At 30.7% G+C, this 15,673-nt stretch overlaps 1 protein-coding gene and 1 long non-coding RNA gene across 4 annotated transcripts in view; one reads left to right on the plus strand and one right to left on the minus strand.

Annotated features, from left to right (window-relative positions):
- LOC117173986 overlaps positions 1–15,673 on the minus strand; it is a 174,636-nt gene that overhangs the window by 151,226 nt on the left and 7,737 nt on the right. The window contains exon 2 of one of the 2 annotated variants that reach the window (XR_004467222.1): positions 15,258–15,505. The exons of the other annotated variant lie outside the window; for it this stretch is intronic. This is a non-coding gene — a long non-coding RNA (uncharacterized LOC117173986). The remainder of the gene's footprint in view (positions 1–15,257; positions 15,506–15,673) is intronic. 2 annotated transcript variants of the gene reach the window in all.
- The window catches only part of LOC117173983 (probable cytochrome P450 301a1, mitochondrial), a 102,520-nt gene that overhangs the window by 70,331 nt on the left and 16,516 nt on the right, over positions 1–15,673 (plus strand). For both annotated transcript variants that reach the window (XM_033362658.1, XM_033362657.1), the window contains exons 2-3: positions 12,530–12,762; positions 14,315–14,504. In XM_033362658.1, the coding sequence (XP_033218549.1) occupies positions 12,690–12,762; positions 14,315–14,504 (263 nt within the window). In that variant the 5' untranslated portion in view covers positions 12,530–12,689. The remainder of the gene's footprint in view (positions 1–12,529; positions 12,763–14,314; positions 14,505–15,673) is intronic.

Raw genomic sequence — 15,673 nt, forward strand, 5'->3', positions numbered from 1 at the left:
AGACCCTATATAGGTGCACAGTATTTTTTATTTAATCGTAAGAAACAAGATTATAAATAAAAATAAACGATAAAGACAAGGAAATAAGAATTAGTATTATTCAATTTTTATGCATATTATGAATTGTCATGATATAAATGTATTGAAATGATACATGATTAAGCGCAGCTTAAAATATAATTTAAAGCAAAGTAAGAAATAAATATAAAAATAATCATGATAAATACAATTTGCTCTTTATTTTGCCATTTTGGAATAAGCAATCCCAGGCAGAGTTACATAACAAATGTATCATATTTAATATAAGAGTGTTGTGTAGAATGTATAAAAGTTGACATTTTGGACAAATCGAGTGCAAAGCACAAGATACGTGATGAGAATGTGTTCGTTAAAGCCGAAAGAGCTTTAACAAAAGAGAGTTCAAAATCACAAAATTAAAGTTATCAGTCCGTCGACCTTTGATTTTAAAAGGTGTGTCCACGAATGGGGGAGAAATATAAAGACCGACCGCGTAACGCGAGGTAAATACATTATCGAGCGCGAAGCGCGAGAACCAACATTCGCGCGCCCTAGGCGCGCTCAAACATGCGAGCGCAGCGAGCCGCGCGCGTAGGGCGCGATGAGAATGTGCCCACATAGCGGGCAGATTTTTTATATTTGTATTATATAAAGGTAGAAGCGTAAGGATGAATTTGGATAGTTCATTGTAAATAACTTTTATTAGATTTTTTGCGTTGTTTTATAAACATCGTTAAAACCCATAGAGAATGACAATATTATTGTACTAGAATCTACAACAATTGCTGGGCGTACATCCGAAAAGGTCACTCAAGAATATTGACTTGATAATTGGCCCAGGCCTAGGGCCCTAGGGGTTCCTTTTGCATCTCATTTGAAAGCGCCAAATGGATTTTTAGCCCAACCTAATAGAAAGTAACTTATCAGGAATGTTAAAAAAATCTAAAATTATCAATCTAAGACACAAATATTGCAGATAAAAGTTGTATATCTTACTTAAAAGTATATTCTATCTATTTACATTTATTCTTAAAAAATAATATTTTTCAAGGCAGGAAAATGCCTGATTCGCATGAACTCATTCGCATTCAATTTTGAATGATTCAAATAATGCTGATTCGAAAACTGAAAAATCAGTCAAAGGTGAATTTTCAAATCAGTCAATTTGGCTTATTGATGAAGTCAGTTATTTTGAATGATCCGATCTGTAATTATTACTGACAAAAGCGGTAATTTTGAATTATATAATCAGTAACTTCATCTGCCTAAATCAGTAATTTCGAATTCTCTCATATGCAACTTTAATTTATTCAATCAGGCAATTGATGATCTAACTAGTCAATTTTACTAATTTAATCAGTTATTTCAAACGGTAACTTTCACTTATTAAATCGTTTATTTTCTATGGTCTGCTTAGTTGTTTCCATTATTCACTAGAAAACAATAATTTAAAGTTGCGGATTGCCTCAGTCAACTGTAGTGACTGATTCCTCAGTCATTCAGTGTTTCAGTGTAGTCTTCAGTGGAAAAGGTTTCAACGTGAGTGGGGGATAGATGTGCGCCACACACGTTCCTCCACTCACGCTAAACACCATTCCGAGGTTTGAGGAGGAGGGGGCACATCTCTCCCGCCTTTCAGAATAAATAATGATATCGCGTTCTTCATCCCTGTTTAAGGTTTACTCATTTTTAATTGAATGGTCGGAAACCATGAGAGACTAACCCGCCAAATAGGCTTAAGGGCATGTGCTACTTAGAAAATTATCGATTTTACCAATTTTAGGTTTCCCCGCCTTGCTTTCTAGAATAATTAATATTTTGTCTTAAAATTTTTGGGAATGATAGCGAATATGCTAATGGACGTCCGATCACACTTATTTGGGGGTTAATTAAAAAAATGTATTTTGCTAAATTTGATTAAATTGCATGACGCTTAGAAATTAGTATTAATTTTATCAGTAGATTTCCTCGGTTTGTTTCCTATATGATTATATATTTTTTCTTCAAAATCTGAGAAATGATAGCGAACATGCTCACGGACGTCCCTGCACACTTTTTCGTCGGTTAATTCCAAACAGTTTTGATTTTGCTAAAAACTTGTGTGTATATTTCGAGGTTATGTGTAATACAATTTTCTCCCATAATTATTCAAGAGTGCTTATCGGAATGACATAGAGCTGAAAAATGACCCTAACCTCAAAATAATGCACATGCATACAATTTTTATTTAGCACAATACAATTGTATTAAAAATGTATTAAATTTGGAACTCTTAAAGATTTACAAATGCATATATCGTTACCATAAGCTTTTGAATTTACATGTCTGGGTAAACAATTTTTTCGCATACATTTAAATCAACGGGCTTGCAACAATTGATGTAATTACATACATTTTAAACTATATAAACTAAACTTTTATTATCCCGTGCAGAAATCTCGACCTGGCCCCGATCAAGGCCAGACGAGTCCAGATTGGGTCCCGATCGGGATTCCTGGTCGGGGCCAGATCGTTGATGAAACACACACCCAGATAGGGGCCAGGTCGGGACACTCGATCGGTGCCTCATCGGTGCCTGATCGGTACACGATCAGTCTCATTATAATCCATTCGTGAAATCACGTATGGAGATTTAACATAAGTAAACTCGAAACTATCGAATGGTCCTCACCTTTCGAAGGCCACCTTCATAATTTTAATTTCCAATTAAGTTATTTTAAGTTAGAATTGAAGTACTACAGGCACGAAAAGAAAAGGTTTGTTTTTTATGAAAAAAATGGATGATAACCAGAAATATTTTAATGAACATTTTTAATTTCTTGAAAAAAATTTTGTCTATAAAACTTCTAGTTAAATTAGAAAAAGTTTTTTCGCAAAAAGATTCCCTACAACTTGACAATTTCGAATTTTTCCAAAGAAAATCATTGGAAAATAACCTCTGATTTACGATTAATTAAAATTTTACTGTAAATAAATTCAATTTTCTATAAATTGCATTATTTCTTGAAAAATTCGAGAAGGTGGTTGTAGATAATATTTTCGCCAAAAAATTAAGCTATCATTTATTAGATCGTTTTATTTTTTTAAGTATGTTAAGAAGCAATATATACCAAACAACTTTTAATCAAATATGAAAATTTTTGAATTAAATATTTCTGGTTATTTAAAATATTATTTACAGAATATTCATTTTATTAATTTTTATTATTATTCATTAATTTCGATCTAATAGACAGTTTTATACGTTAAAACGTCATTGTTTATAGTAAAAAAGAAAAATAACTTTTTTTAGCATTAGCTTCGCGCGAAATCATTTAGATCGCGAATGCGACGCATGCGCAGTTGAGTAAGTAGCTCTTGTGCATGTTGATTGCACTACTTTATTCTGAAATTCATGTTATGAAAATTTGTCCTTAATGTATTTCTGTAATGAATTTATTAATAATACAAAATCAAAGTTTAAATAAAAGAATGGATATATCACATATTTTATCCTCATAATCTAAAAAGCTTACAACTTTGAGCATACTACAAACCATTCCTTGTCAATACAGCTTTGATAATTCTAACTCTACATTAAATCGAAAAACCTTGAGTATTTAAATAATAATTGAAAACAAAGAACTCGATAAATTCCATCGTATAATAATATATGACTTATCTAATTGTAAATATACTAGTTTTACCTGAAACAATTTAATTAATCATTAATTTATTTGAGGTTAGGTTTCAATGAGCCCGTAGAGTGTAATTACTCCATGCTGCATGCGCATGGAGATGGCGTTTCAGTACAAAATCCGTCTAGCCCGGTCGGGCCCAGGTATGGGCCACAGAGTTCTACCGATCAGGCCCAGATCGGGAAATCCGATCGAGGCCAGATCGGTATTACGTTTGTGATCGGGCGATTTCTGCACGGGATATCAGTTTCATTTTTTAACACAATGTAGCGCAAAAAATAATCTAGAATAGTTAGGATTTTTAACCGATAAAAAAGTCATTATTCAAAAACTATCCAATTTTTTGACTAATTTATTATAGTTCATTTTTGACGTAGTTTTTTACTTAAAAAACTATCCTAATTTTCTTACTTCGTTTTTTACGTTGTTGTGAATGTCAAAAACTATCCGAAGAATATTAGACGGCAATTAGGTAAAAAGAGAAACTTACAGTAAAATTACTTTCTAGTGCGAGAGTTCCCAAAAATGACTGCGAGCAGAATAAGGGAAACAGTCGAATTATCAGATTTAAAACTGGAAAGGTTTTACAAATATATCGTTAATTATATTATATTATATATCGTAATATTGTTTTCATCCTAAAAAATATAAATACAATAGAATCAGTGTTAAATTATGTTCTATTCAAAACATAAATATTAAAAAACTCATATCTCTGCAATAAATCAATTAGCCAAAGATTTATGTGAAACGAAATTGAGGCAAGAAAGTTATACTTTTCAAAATCTGTTAAAAAATGTAAGACCATATTAGCTCTGCTTGTTATCTGTTTAATTTTGTTTTGTTCTGCACATGAATAAATTATAATTATTGTCACGATTTGCATTTTACATTATAGTTTCGACAGTCCTTAACGTCTAGACTTAGGACTTGTATACGTATAGAAAGTTATAAATTATGGTGTAGTTTTGTAGGAACAATTTTGCTTGGAACAGTCACTAGAGTCGTTAAATAAAATTGCAGTAGCTTACCTTACCTCTATCTTTGTTTTATAACAAAACTTGATAAAAACACAGCTAGTGGCAATTAGGAAGACAGGAAAAAAAATTCTTTGATTAATCTGACCAAATTTTTGGTTAAATCAACCAAATACTTTAGCTATCAAAATATTTGTTTATGACAACGAAAAATTTTGGCTCGGTCGACCGAATATTTTAATGTCCATATAATTAAGGTACTTACTAAATTGTCAGTTTTTCTTGTTCAATTTTTTTTTAGTTTAGATATTACAAAATTAAGTAATTTTAATTCATTAATAGTGCATATAATCCAAAATTAGGCAATTATACACGATTTTCAACATTAATTTTAAACACACACACACACATATATATGTATATATAGAACATAAATAATAATAAGAATAATAATATCATTGATTATGTAGAGAAAGCCTGGAATAAGTTGTTCTATTTTCAAAACATTTATGCAAGCACCGACATTTAAAATTGGAGCGCTGGAAGGTTACTCAATATTGCGTTCTTGAATTCATATACTCATTGTCATTTGACAACTTATCAAAATACAAAGAACAAAGATAAATAGGCCGTACTGCTTGAAAACTCTGACACTTTCTCTTGTTAATTGACCAATTACGCATTGAAAATAACAATTTCTAACACGTTGTAGATATGTGCCAAGGCAAGTATAAAGACATTTTTTATTTATGAGCAAAGCATTTACTCGAAACGAACACCAAAAAATTAAAAGTGTTGTCCACCGGACATTTTTTTGGAGTCGCAAAATCTGAATCCGGAATTGTTTTAACACGGTCAGGTCGCATTTCGTTCCTATCCTCAAAAAAAGAAAAAGAAAGGGTCAACTTTGATCATATTAATATTATGTAGTTCCTTATTTATTTTGAAATTAATTGACTAGAAACGTATTCATTAATAATTTAGTTATCTCGAATAAAGGCGAATAAAAATAAGAAACATATATGGGTCCAAAAAAAATATGAATACAAATAAATTTATATCTAAAAACAAGATTGAATTAAAGTTTCAAATAAAATTCCCACAATGTAATCGAACCCTATTTTGCAATATTTTTATAGCATATGCTATAAAAATATTGATATTCAATCTTAGAAGGAATAAAGTCGATTATAGATTATATACACTTTTAATATATTTCGGATTACGAAAGACACGTGAGAGCCAAGGAAATAATATTTGCATTTCTAATTAGTATTTAATTTCTTGTCTAGAACAGGGCCGGCAAAGATTATTTGCACTACAAGAAATTTTGGTAAGGAAAATTAAGAAAAAGTTTGAGAATTTATCTAAAAGGCAGGGAATTTTTCCCATCACAGAGCAAGAGAAATTTCGCAAAAGTTCAGGAATTTGTCATAAAGTAAGGAAATTTTTCCTAAAATAATCGATAGAAAATTTCTGAAAAAATCGGGAATTAGACAAAAATTATGCTTAAATTCCTCAGCGTTGCTACAGGTCACAAAATTCCAGAAAGTCTGGACAAGTCAGTGAATAACAGGAAAAACATGAAAGAGTCAGGTAATTTTTGACAAAACGAAGCTGAAGTTAAGTTTATTAATATGTAGAAACTTCAGCCATTTTGTTAAAAAGTCATTCTTTTTATTAAAGTTCCACTGTTTTGTTAAAAATTTCTCTCTTTGTGTATTCCATTGTTTTTCATTTTAAATAAAAAAATTTCTTGGTTGGAATATAAAATATTACATTTCTCTTTGAAAATTATGTTTAAAATTCCACTAATCAGTTGAGAGTGTTGAACTATTTTGTTAAATTTTTTTTTGCTTAAAGAATCATCATTTTAGATAAAAAATCATTTCTTTGGTTACAAATTTAACTATTTTTATAATTTTTTTGAGTTGTTAACTCATTTTTGTGTGTGAAATCGATCTTTTTAAAAGATATTTAATCTACTTGGTTGAAAATTCATATGTTTGTTTGAAAACTTGAAAATTTATTTTTCTAACTGAAAATTTAACTATAACATTTTTACATTTTTATCATTTATGCTTAAGAAATTATTAGAATTGTCCGAAATTTGACACCATAGTTTTTCAACGGATCTCCACGTTTCGAGACCCCCTGAATCTAAAAATAAAGTTTTTACGATGGCGTATGTCTGGCTGTTCGTCCGGCCGCCCGTAAATACGATAAATCTCGAAATAATGAACGGAACAGATCGATCTTTAGCACACTTTTTTTAAGTCCTAACAAAAGTACGAGTTCGTTAATCAGCCATTTTAGAAAAACATCCAAAAAGTGAGCGCATTTTGAACATTTTTGAGACCCAACAAATAATGAAAAATCCAAAATTCCGTTCTGTGGTCAAACTATGCATGGTACCAAAAAAACTGAATCAACAACAAATAACTAAAAATTTGTTAAGAATCGCTTTTTGATAGGACACTTAGTTTTTTTCAATCATAAAAATGGCAGATTTATGGAAAACGACAAAGCGTACAAAAACAAATCGATAGAAAAGTTATTCACTTAAAAAAGAGGTACGAATTTGTAATAATTAATTACATTCTCATCATTTATGATTGAAAAAGTATTAGAATTGCTCGAAACTTGACACCATAACATTCAAATTTTGAACCAAATTACGCAAAACATGAAAAAAATCTTTAAAAAAAAGTATTTAAAGCTTCTGAAAAATCATGCAAACTGTCTTAACCATTTTCCAATAGGACTCGTAATTTTGTTTCTATTTATCGTATTTATCAAAAATAATATGAAAACCAAAATCCTATTCTTAGCATAGCCAAAAAAGGAACTATCCAAAAATTATTTATGACAAATTAATTCATTTTTACATTCTTAGCAGAGAAGGTATTAGATTTGTGTAAAATTTGGCCCACCCAGTTTTTTAGAATGTTCACATTTTGAGACCCCCTCAAACCGAAAAACAGGTTTTTACGAATGTGTCTATCTGTATGTATGTATGTGTGTATGTATGCATGCATTTATGTACGTCTGTCTACTGTGTGCACGATAACTTTTGAAAAAATTAATCTAATAGATTGGCCTTTGGTACACGTTTCAAGTGTCCTAAACTAAAGGTCAAGTTCGTTAGCCAGCCATTTTGGGTAACAATTCAAAAAGTGAGCGCATTTTGAATATTTTTTAGACCACTTTTTTCAAAATTTAAAAATTTTCTGTACAGATCTTTATAGTATTCAAAAAGTTGAACAATTTATCCTGATGACTATTTTCATAAAACCAAGAATTACCAGAGTTATAGCATTTAGAAAATTCCAAAGAAACACACGAAAATGAACGCTTTAAGTCAAATAAAGGACGATATGAAAAAAAGGCAAGAGAAGAAAAAATTTGATTTGTAAATGCCCTACAAGATTATCATTATGACTGGTTGAGTTTCTGTAGAAAATTCAATTGACAAAGTCTGGGTCACTGAGGTTAGCGATATAATTTAGAAGTTAAAAAACAGGTTCCTGTGTAGACCGCATGTGTAACTTTTAAATCGTAAAAATAAAATTGGAAATGCGCAAATTTAGTTTTTGAAAAAAGCGGCAGGAGTTGCAATAAAATTTTTCATAACAAACGTTTTTTTTAAAGAATGAGCATTTTTTTAAACAAGACGATCAAACTACGTGTGTTTTGATGCTAATGTATGATATGAATTGTAACAATATACATTTATGGAAATTCTTTTTTTTTTCATTGAAGCTTCATCATTTTTGTTGACAATGTTTTTCTTTAATTCGAAATTAAACTATTCCTTTTCTTTGTGAAAAATCTATCTTTTTTGTAGAAATTTATTCTTCTTCATTGTAAATTCATCTGTTTGGTTGAAAATTGAACTATTTCTTTAAAAATTATTTTATTTGGTTCAAAATTAATTTTTTTCTGAAAATGTCAATATAATTTTTCGTTAAAAATGTATTTCTTCGGTAAAAATTTAACTATTGTGTTCAAAATTCATTTATTTACTTGAAAACCTTCATTTTGGTAAAAAATTTTTTTCTTAAGTTAAAACTTTCATTATTAGGTTCGAAATTCATATTTTTAGATGAAGAGTTTAGATAAAAACTCGTTCCTTTGTTGGAAATTCAATTAGTTTAGTATAGAATAAATTAATATTTCTTGGTTGAGCATTCAACTTTTTTGTTAGGAATTCATGTGTTCGGTTAGAAAAATCTGTTTCGATAATTCCTCTATTTGGTTTGTAAATTAGTCTTTTAACTGAAAGTTTAATTTTTTCTTTCAAACCCTATTATTTTTACTTGAAAAGTCAAAACTTTGATTGAACTTTCATGTATTATATGTACATATGTCTTACTTAATTTCTGGATGACCCATTATACAATGCTGTGTCAAGAAAAAATCAGGAAAAGTCAAAAAATTTTGAAATTGGGATTTTGTAGCAACCTTTATCACTGCATCAGGACAATTTTGCAAAGATTCAGGAAATTTTGGGCATTGTGCTTTGGTTTGCTTGAAGTATTCAGTTGATTTTTTCACATAATTATAATGCAGGAAGATATATTTAAATAATTAGATTAAATGAGTAGATTAGTAGATTAAAAGATGGAAGCAAGAAACACTTTCATAATTGCTAATGTTCATAAATATCTAGAAACTTATTAACTCCATGGAGTTAAGATATTTAGCACTGAAAAATCCCCATCTGATAAAATTTGTTTCACCGACAATAGTTCATTGATAATCTTCTAAAGATGCTTCATGTGAAGAATTGCTAAAGGGAATTTTACAGAAATTTTTCAGAATAATATTACTTGATAAACAAACTTACATTCAAATATTAATTTAAAGTAATATTGAATTAGAAATTACTTCATTCTTGTTAGTTTCGAGGTACAAATTAATTTATAAATTAGCATTGGAACTTCAAATGTAATTAAACATTATATTACCATTACGAAAAGAAATTAAAGAGGCCTGCTCATAATAATTTAATTTCCATAATTTGTGACGAATTTTTATGGTTTATGTTCAGAATTAAATGGACAGGAAGCGTATGTGAACCGAGTTTTGAATTTTTTTTGTGTGAAATTAAAAATAAATAAATAAAGTGGCCAAATTGTTCCTTTCAGCTTTATGAATCGTTTGTTGGAAAAATATGTTGTTTTTATAGAGGAAATAATACGGAACGTATCATTTTGAACTGAAGAACAATATCTGCAAAGTTATGAGTATTTAAATTCTGAAGTTTTTTTCATTTTGAACACCGATTTTAAACTGGTACTTGAATTCAGAAAAAAATACATTGCCTTCGTGTGGACGAAACTATTTTCTGGTCAACAGAATTTTTGTTCGAAAACTTGAATTTTTTTATTTTTCTTAAAAACGCGAGATTTTACAAAATGCTGAGGACAAACTTTGCTTATTTTAAAAAGTTCTGCAGAAAATACCCCGGATGGAAATTTAAGTCGGGGGCTGGCCAGTCTACGGCTGGAGAGCCCGGCTTTAAGTCGGGAGCTGGCCGGGGTTTCTGGTCGGAATCCGGACAGCATCGTCACGATGCGCTGGCCAGCGTCCGGCCATGGAGCATGGCCGAAGCTGACCAGGGATTTCGACCGTGGCCCGGACAAGATTAATTGCTGCTTTATTAAATATAAATAATCCGCGTTTCAATTGTATGAAGAGCATCTGTCACTGAGTGAAGGGATCAATTTGATTCTTTTTTACTGTAGAATTGGAGCATATTAATATATAAAATTCCACACGCCCAGCACGCAGGCAACATTAACTATTTTCACGTAGTCTTTGAGAGACAAAAAAGATTTAAAAAATAAATATTAAATGATTGCGAGTATTTTGACTTTAAATATTAATAGTCCTGTTTAGAGTAAGTACATATATTACAATTTTAAACATTATATATAAAATAAAATTTCTAACGCTACGGGGTATCGAACCTACATATCTATACCTAAATCTAACGCCTAGCAGTCGAGAGTGCTAACCACTACGTTAAACCGACAAGTTGAAACTCATTGAAAAAGCCATCCTCATAAGCTACAGTTCAGAAAAGTTAAAGTAGCATCTTTTAAGTACTCTTTTTCTAATTATTTATTATTAAGCGGCGTTATGTAAATATAAAATACATGAACTTTTAACAGGAATATCAGTAGAATACTTTTTAAATAAATAATTTGAATCGATTACAATTTTTCTTCGCATGATATTTTTTTTTTCCCCGTTTTACACTATTTTACAACTTTTCATAATGACAGAAATTTAATTTTTTATGAACATTTAAAATTTTTAATGACGGAACTCAGAAATTTAATTGTGAATGTTGAACATTTTTTAATGGTAAAATTTTTTTAACTTTCGTGTAAGGTTTGGTTTTTAGGTGTTTTATACTATTTTACAACGTTTAAGATTGATATAAAATGTAAATTTTTTCTGAAAATTTGCAATTTTTCATAAAGATGGAACTTAGAATTTTTTTCTTTAAAAAAACTGTTCGAATTTCAAAAAATTGACTTCGAATTTTTGTCACCAAATGCGTGGTTTGAAAGCCTGAACTCATGAAACCTTAAAATTTGTGGTGTGAAAAAGATATTCACACAATATATTTTCACGCGTGGAACATCCATGCGGGTATACGCATCCATTTTTTAATGAAATCAGAAAAAGTAATTAAGTTATAAACAAAGTTCAACAATTCTATTATTGCCAATCAGCGCCCGGCCAGCTACCGTCTGAACATACGATCATAAGATTTGTCCGATCAGAGCCCAGTCAGTCCCCGACTGAGGTTTTGACATAAATTTTGTCCAGCGAGTCCCTGACCAGCGCACGACTAGGCTCTTAAAAAACAAACGTAGCCCGGCCAGTCCCCGACCAGAAACCTTGTTGTACCAGGGCTAACCCCGGCTATTTCCACACGGGACCTTGTTCCAGAAAAAAATTCTCGTAGTCACATTTATTTTGCCTTCGCGGCTGAATTTTAAAAAAAATGAAAAGTGGATTTAATAGAAAGTCCCATTTTTTTAAATCGAACTATGTACAAATTCATGTTTCTATATAAAAGATATTCTGTAAGTTTTATGTAGGCAGAATCATTTTTGTGGCCGCAAGAATTTTTTCTCAAAAAATTGAATTTTTACATTTTTATCGCGAAGGATACAAGATATCATAAAAAAGTAAGATTCAAGAAAAAATATAAAAATAAGCTAAATTTTCTCCAAAATCTACCGGTAAAAAAATTACCGGTACCGACAATTTTCTTGTACCGGTTTTTTTAAAAAGCATATTTTATGGATAAAGCCTGGACTGCCGGAAGGAGATATTAAAAACTTAGTTTTTTCCCGCATGTGTTTAATGCTACTGTTTTATCCTCAAAATCGGCTATCTTGCTAGTTCGCTTCCCAGACTAAAAAAAACCTGAAAAAGTTGAATTCTGTGACCAGTCACAGAGATGCCTTCCAGCCCCACCACGCGCTGTTGGAAAAGGGTAAAGGGTATAATCAAAACTATTTCTGTGACCAGTCACAGGGGTTGAAAAGGGGTATGGGTTCGACCAACATTATTACTGTAACTGGTCCGTGAATTCCACGAATTCCTTCAATTACATGAATTGCATTAATTCTATTAATTCCATGAATTCCACGAATTCCGTGATACCGCGCCCTCGGCCGCTACCTTGCTGGAAATGTGTATTTTACTGGTAGCGACAGTGTATACACTTTTTAAAGTTAAGAGAAATGTTAATTATTAATCCCTGACATCTATATGTAAATTTGGAATGAATTATTATATTTTTATAAAATAATTTTCTTAATGTTATAGATTAAAGTCGCTTCTACGTGATAATCGCGTAAGAGGACTATGCAGCGAAGCGATTAGTTCAATCAGGGTCATCACAGAGGCCCAAGAAAAAACTCATATAAGGCCCTACGAGGACATTCCAGGCCCAAAACCCATCCCAATTTTGGGTAATACCTGGCGAATGTTTCCTGTGATTGGGCAGTACACAATTTCAGATACTGCTAGAATATCTCAGCTTTTCTATCAAGATTATGGTAAAATACAAACATAATAAATTAATCTAAATTTTAAATAAAATTTAATAATATACAGAAGAACTTTATGTTGTGACCTTCTATGAACCCAAGGTGATTAAAACGGTGCAAACAGGTGACAACTATGTTCACTACTATATTAGTTTGGTCCAAATTTATACCTATTAAGTTTTTTTTTTGATCGAACAATTTTTATGTTTTTGGAAAAAAGAAATCCCCTATTTTTTATTTTCCAATCAGTTATCATAAACCCGTTACAAATAAACATGCGGAAATTTAAATGGGAAAAACTTACTTTTCGAAAAAATAGATAAATTAAGTACCGCTTTATGTAACATTCATGCTAAAGACCTTATTTTTCTTTAATTCATCAGTTATTCTTATCCGATTTTTGACAAATTTCCAAGTATTTTTTAACAAATAAATTACATACTTGATGAATGTCAACAATAATATTTTTTCTTTAAAATGTCTTGAAACTGTTTAAACAACATCTATTAAAAATTATGAAAAGATACGTTTTCTGGAATTACTGACACATTTAACGAATACTAAGAGTAATATTTCTTGTTTTTCTTACTAGGCAATTATTGAAACAATTTTGATTTGCTTAAGCAATTGTTTCCCATGTAAATCGTGAAAAGTTCCTTTCGTTATTCGAGTACCAATTCAGAATAAGTGATTTCGTTATGAATGTTATTTTTGTTGAAAGACGGTTTGCAATAATTCCAACCCTTTATATCACTTGCTCCTTTTTAGAAGAAAGATGGAGAAAATTCTAAGGGATTCTCAAATCCCTTACACATTGCTTTAAAATCAATTCATTTATTTGGTATTTCCATTAATAGCAAATTTTTCTTTTCTTTGCAATCATTTTTTTTCATATAAAAAATCAAACTTTACAGATTGACTGCCATTTACCAACATTTTGGTTATAAATAAAAAAATTTATAAACAAATTCACTTATAAAATGGTCACTCGTTCGACTTTCATTGATTATATTACCGTGAAAACTTATTCCATGGCAATATTCAAGCCTCTTTATCAAATGTCAAATTTGAAGCCATAAGAGGTTTCTCTTTTCACCTTTATTTTATTTTTATTTTTTTGCTTGCATACTTTTAAAATTTGCAGGCTCGAAGAATAGAAAAAAAATTCTAGCCAAATTTCATTTTTTGTGTAAAAATAAATCATTACGCAGAAAAGAACATTTTTCTACGCAAACAAATACCAAATGAGCTAATTTGTTTATAATAATTGTTTCTAGCAATTACACATTAATTTGTTAACACACATTTTGAAAATGCAGGAACTTCATCTGCAATTTAAGTTTATTTTCAGCGAAAATAAATTGACTTATTCTACATCTTGTTAAAAAAATACGAATAAATGTGTTTAAGTAAATAGCTAAAATAGAAATAATTTTGTTTTTCAAGTTGAATGACAAATTGATAAAATTTTATATTAGAAAAGAGACAATGATCCACTGAAAAATATTTTCAATGTGTCTAAATTTTTCATTTTATATCATTTAAATTATTTTTACTGAAGGAAAAATCGTGAGACTGACTGGTTTGATTGGCCGACCTGACCTTCTTTTCGTCTACGATGCAGATGAGACTGAAAAAATTTATCGACAAGAAGGTCCGACACCTTTTCGCCCTTCAATGCCTTGTTTGGTCGAATATAAAGGCAAAGTCAGAAAAGATTTTTTTGGTGATCTTCCTGGAGTCGTCGGAGTGTGAGTACCATTTTTGAAATCAAAGTATTTAACAAATGTACTTAGAGGTCACCCGAACCGGCCTTTGAAAATAAAATGCACACTTCCAATAGTATCAAGGATGCTTAAACAACAATATTCTAGATATTAAACCTAAATTTTTGTTCACACATTTCCAAAAATAGCAACGGTGCTTAAAATTACCAAAAATGAAAAATAAGGATTAAAAAAACAAGAATATTTTTCCTCATCATTTATAGTCAGTCTTTTTGGGTCTTAATCGGATGCTGTCTAAACCGTCATGACCAAAAAAGGTCTAAGTATCAAAACCAAATATTTTTTTGCACATAACCAAAAAATAGCCGAGATTTTCAAAAGTGCTAAAGACGAAAAATGAACATTAAAAAATGAATCTTTTCCCTCATCATATCTAGTCAGCCTTTTTGAGGCCTAATAGGGTGCTATCAAGCCCCTTTATGAAAAAATATAAAGGGTGTGCCGAGAGTATTCTGCCGTATAGACGAAAAAGACACACAAGTTCAACCTCACTCGAACTTAAAAAATTGAGAAAAACTGTTTGCCCAAAGAACTCTAATATCGAATAAAATTTTGAATAAATAAGATACGCTATTGGGGTTTAAAAAATGTGCTTTTTCATATTTTGCAATGAAAAATTGATTTTATCAACAATTTCTATTAGAAAATGTACTTGCGATGTCTTACTAGTCGCGGAAAGTCAAAAATACAAGGCAAAAAGGACACAAAGTAACTTACGTATGATTCCTTTGTCGAACCGCTCGCGACTCGAGCGCAGCCTCAAAATCGTGTTTCCCCTTCAAAAGATCTACTGTTGTGCCGCGTGACGTCACGTCGACTCATTTGTAGACGCAAAGAGTCGCTTCCCAGTGGGCACCGGAACATCCTAAAGACGTCCTTGGGACCTCTTAAAGACGTTCTATGTCTGGTCTAAACTTGTCTTAAAGATGTCCGCATGGCTGGTCCTAAAGACGCCCCAAAATTACCTATAAGAGACATGATTATTTTTTCACGCTAAAAAGTGAAAGACCTCCCTGTGGGCACCAGGAAATCAAAAGGACGTCCTAAAAACGTGTTTATATGTCCCACGACATTATGAGTATAATGTGAGCCATTAAGAGTATGAAATTCAATGTCAAAACAGAATAATATTA

This window comes from Belonocnema kinseyi, chromosome 5, assembly GCF_010883055.1.
Source record: "Belonocnema kinseyi isolate 2016_QV_RU_SX_M_011 chromosome 5, B_treatae_v1, whole genome shotgun sequence".
Lineage (NCBI taxonomy): Eukaryota > Metazoa > Arthropoda > Insecta > Hymenoptera > Cynipidae > Belonocnema > Belonocnema kinseyi.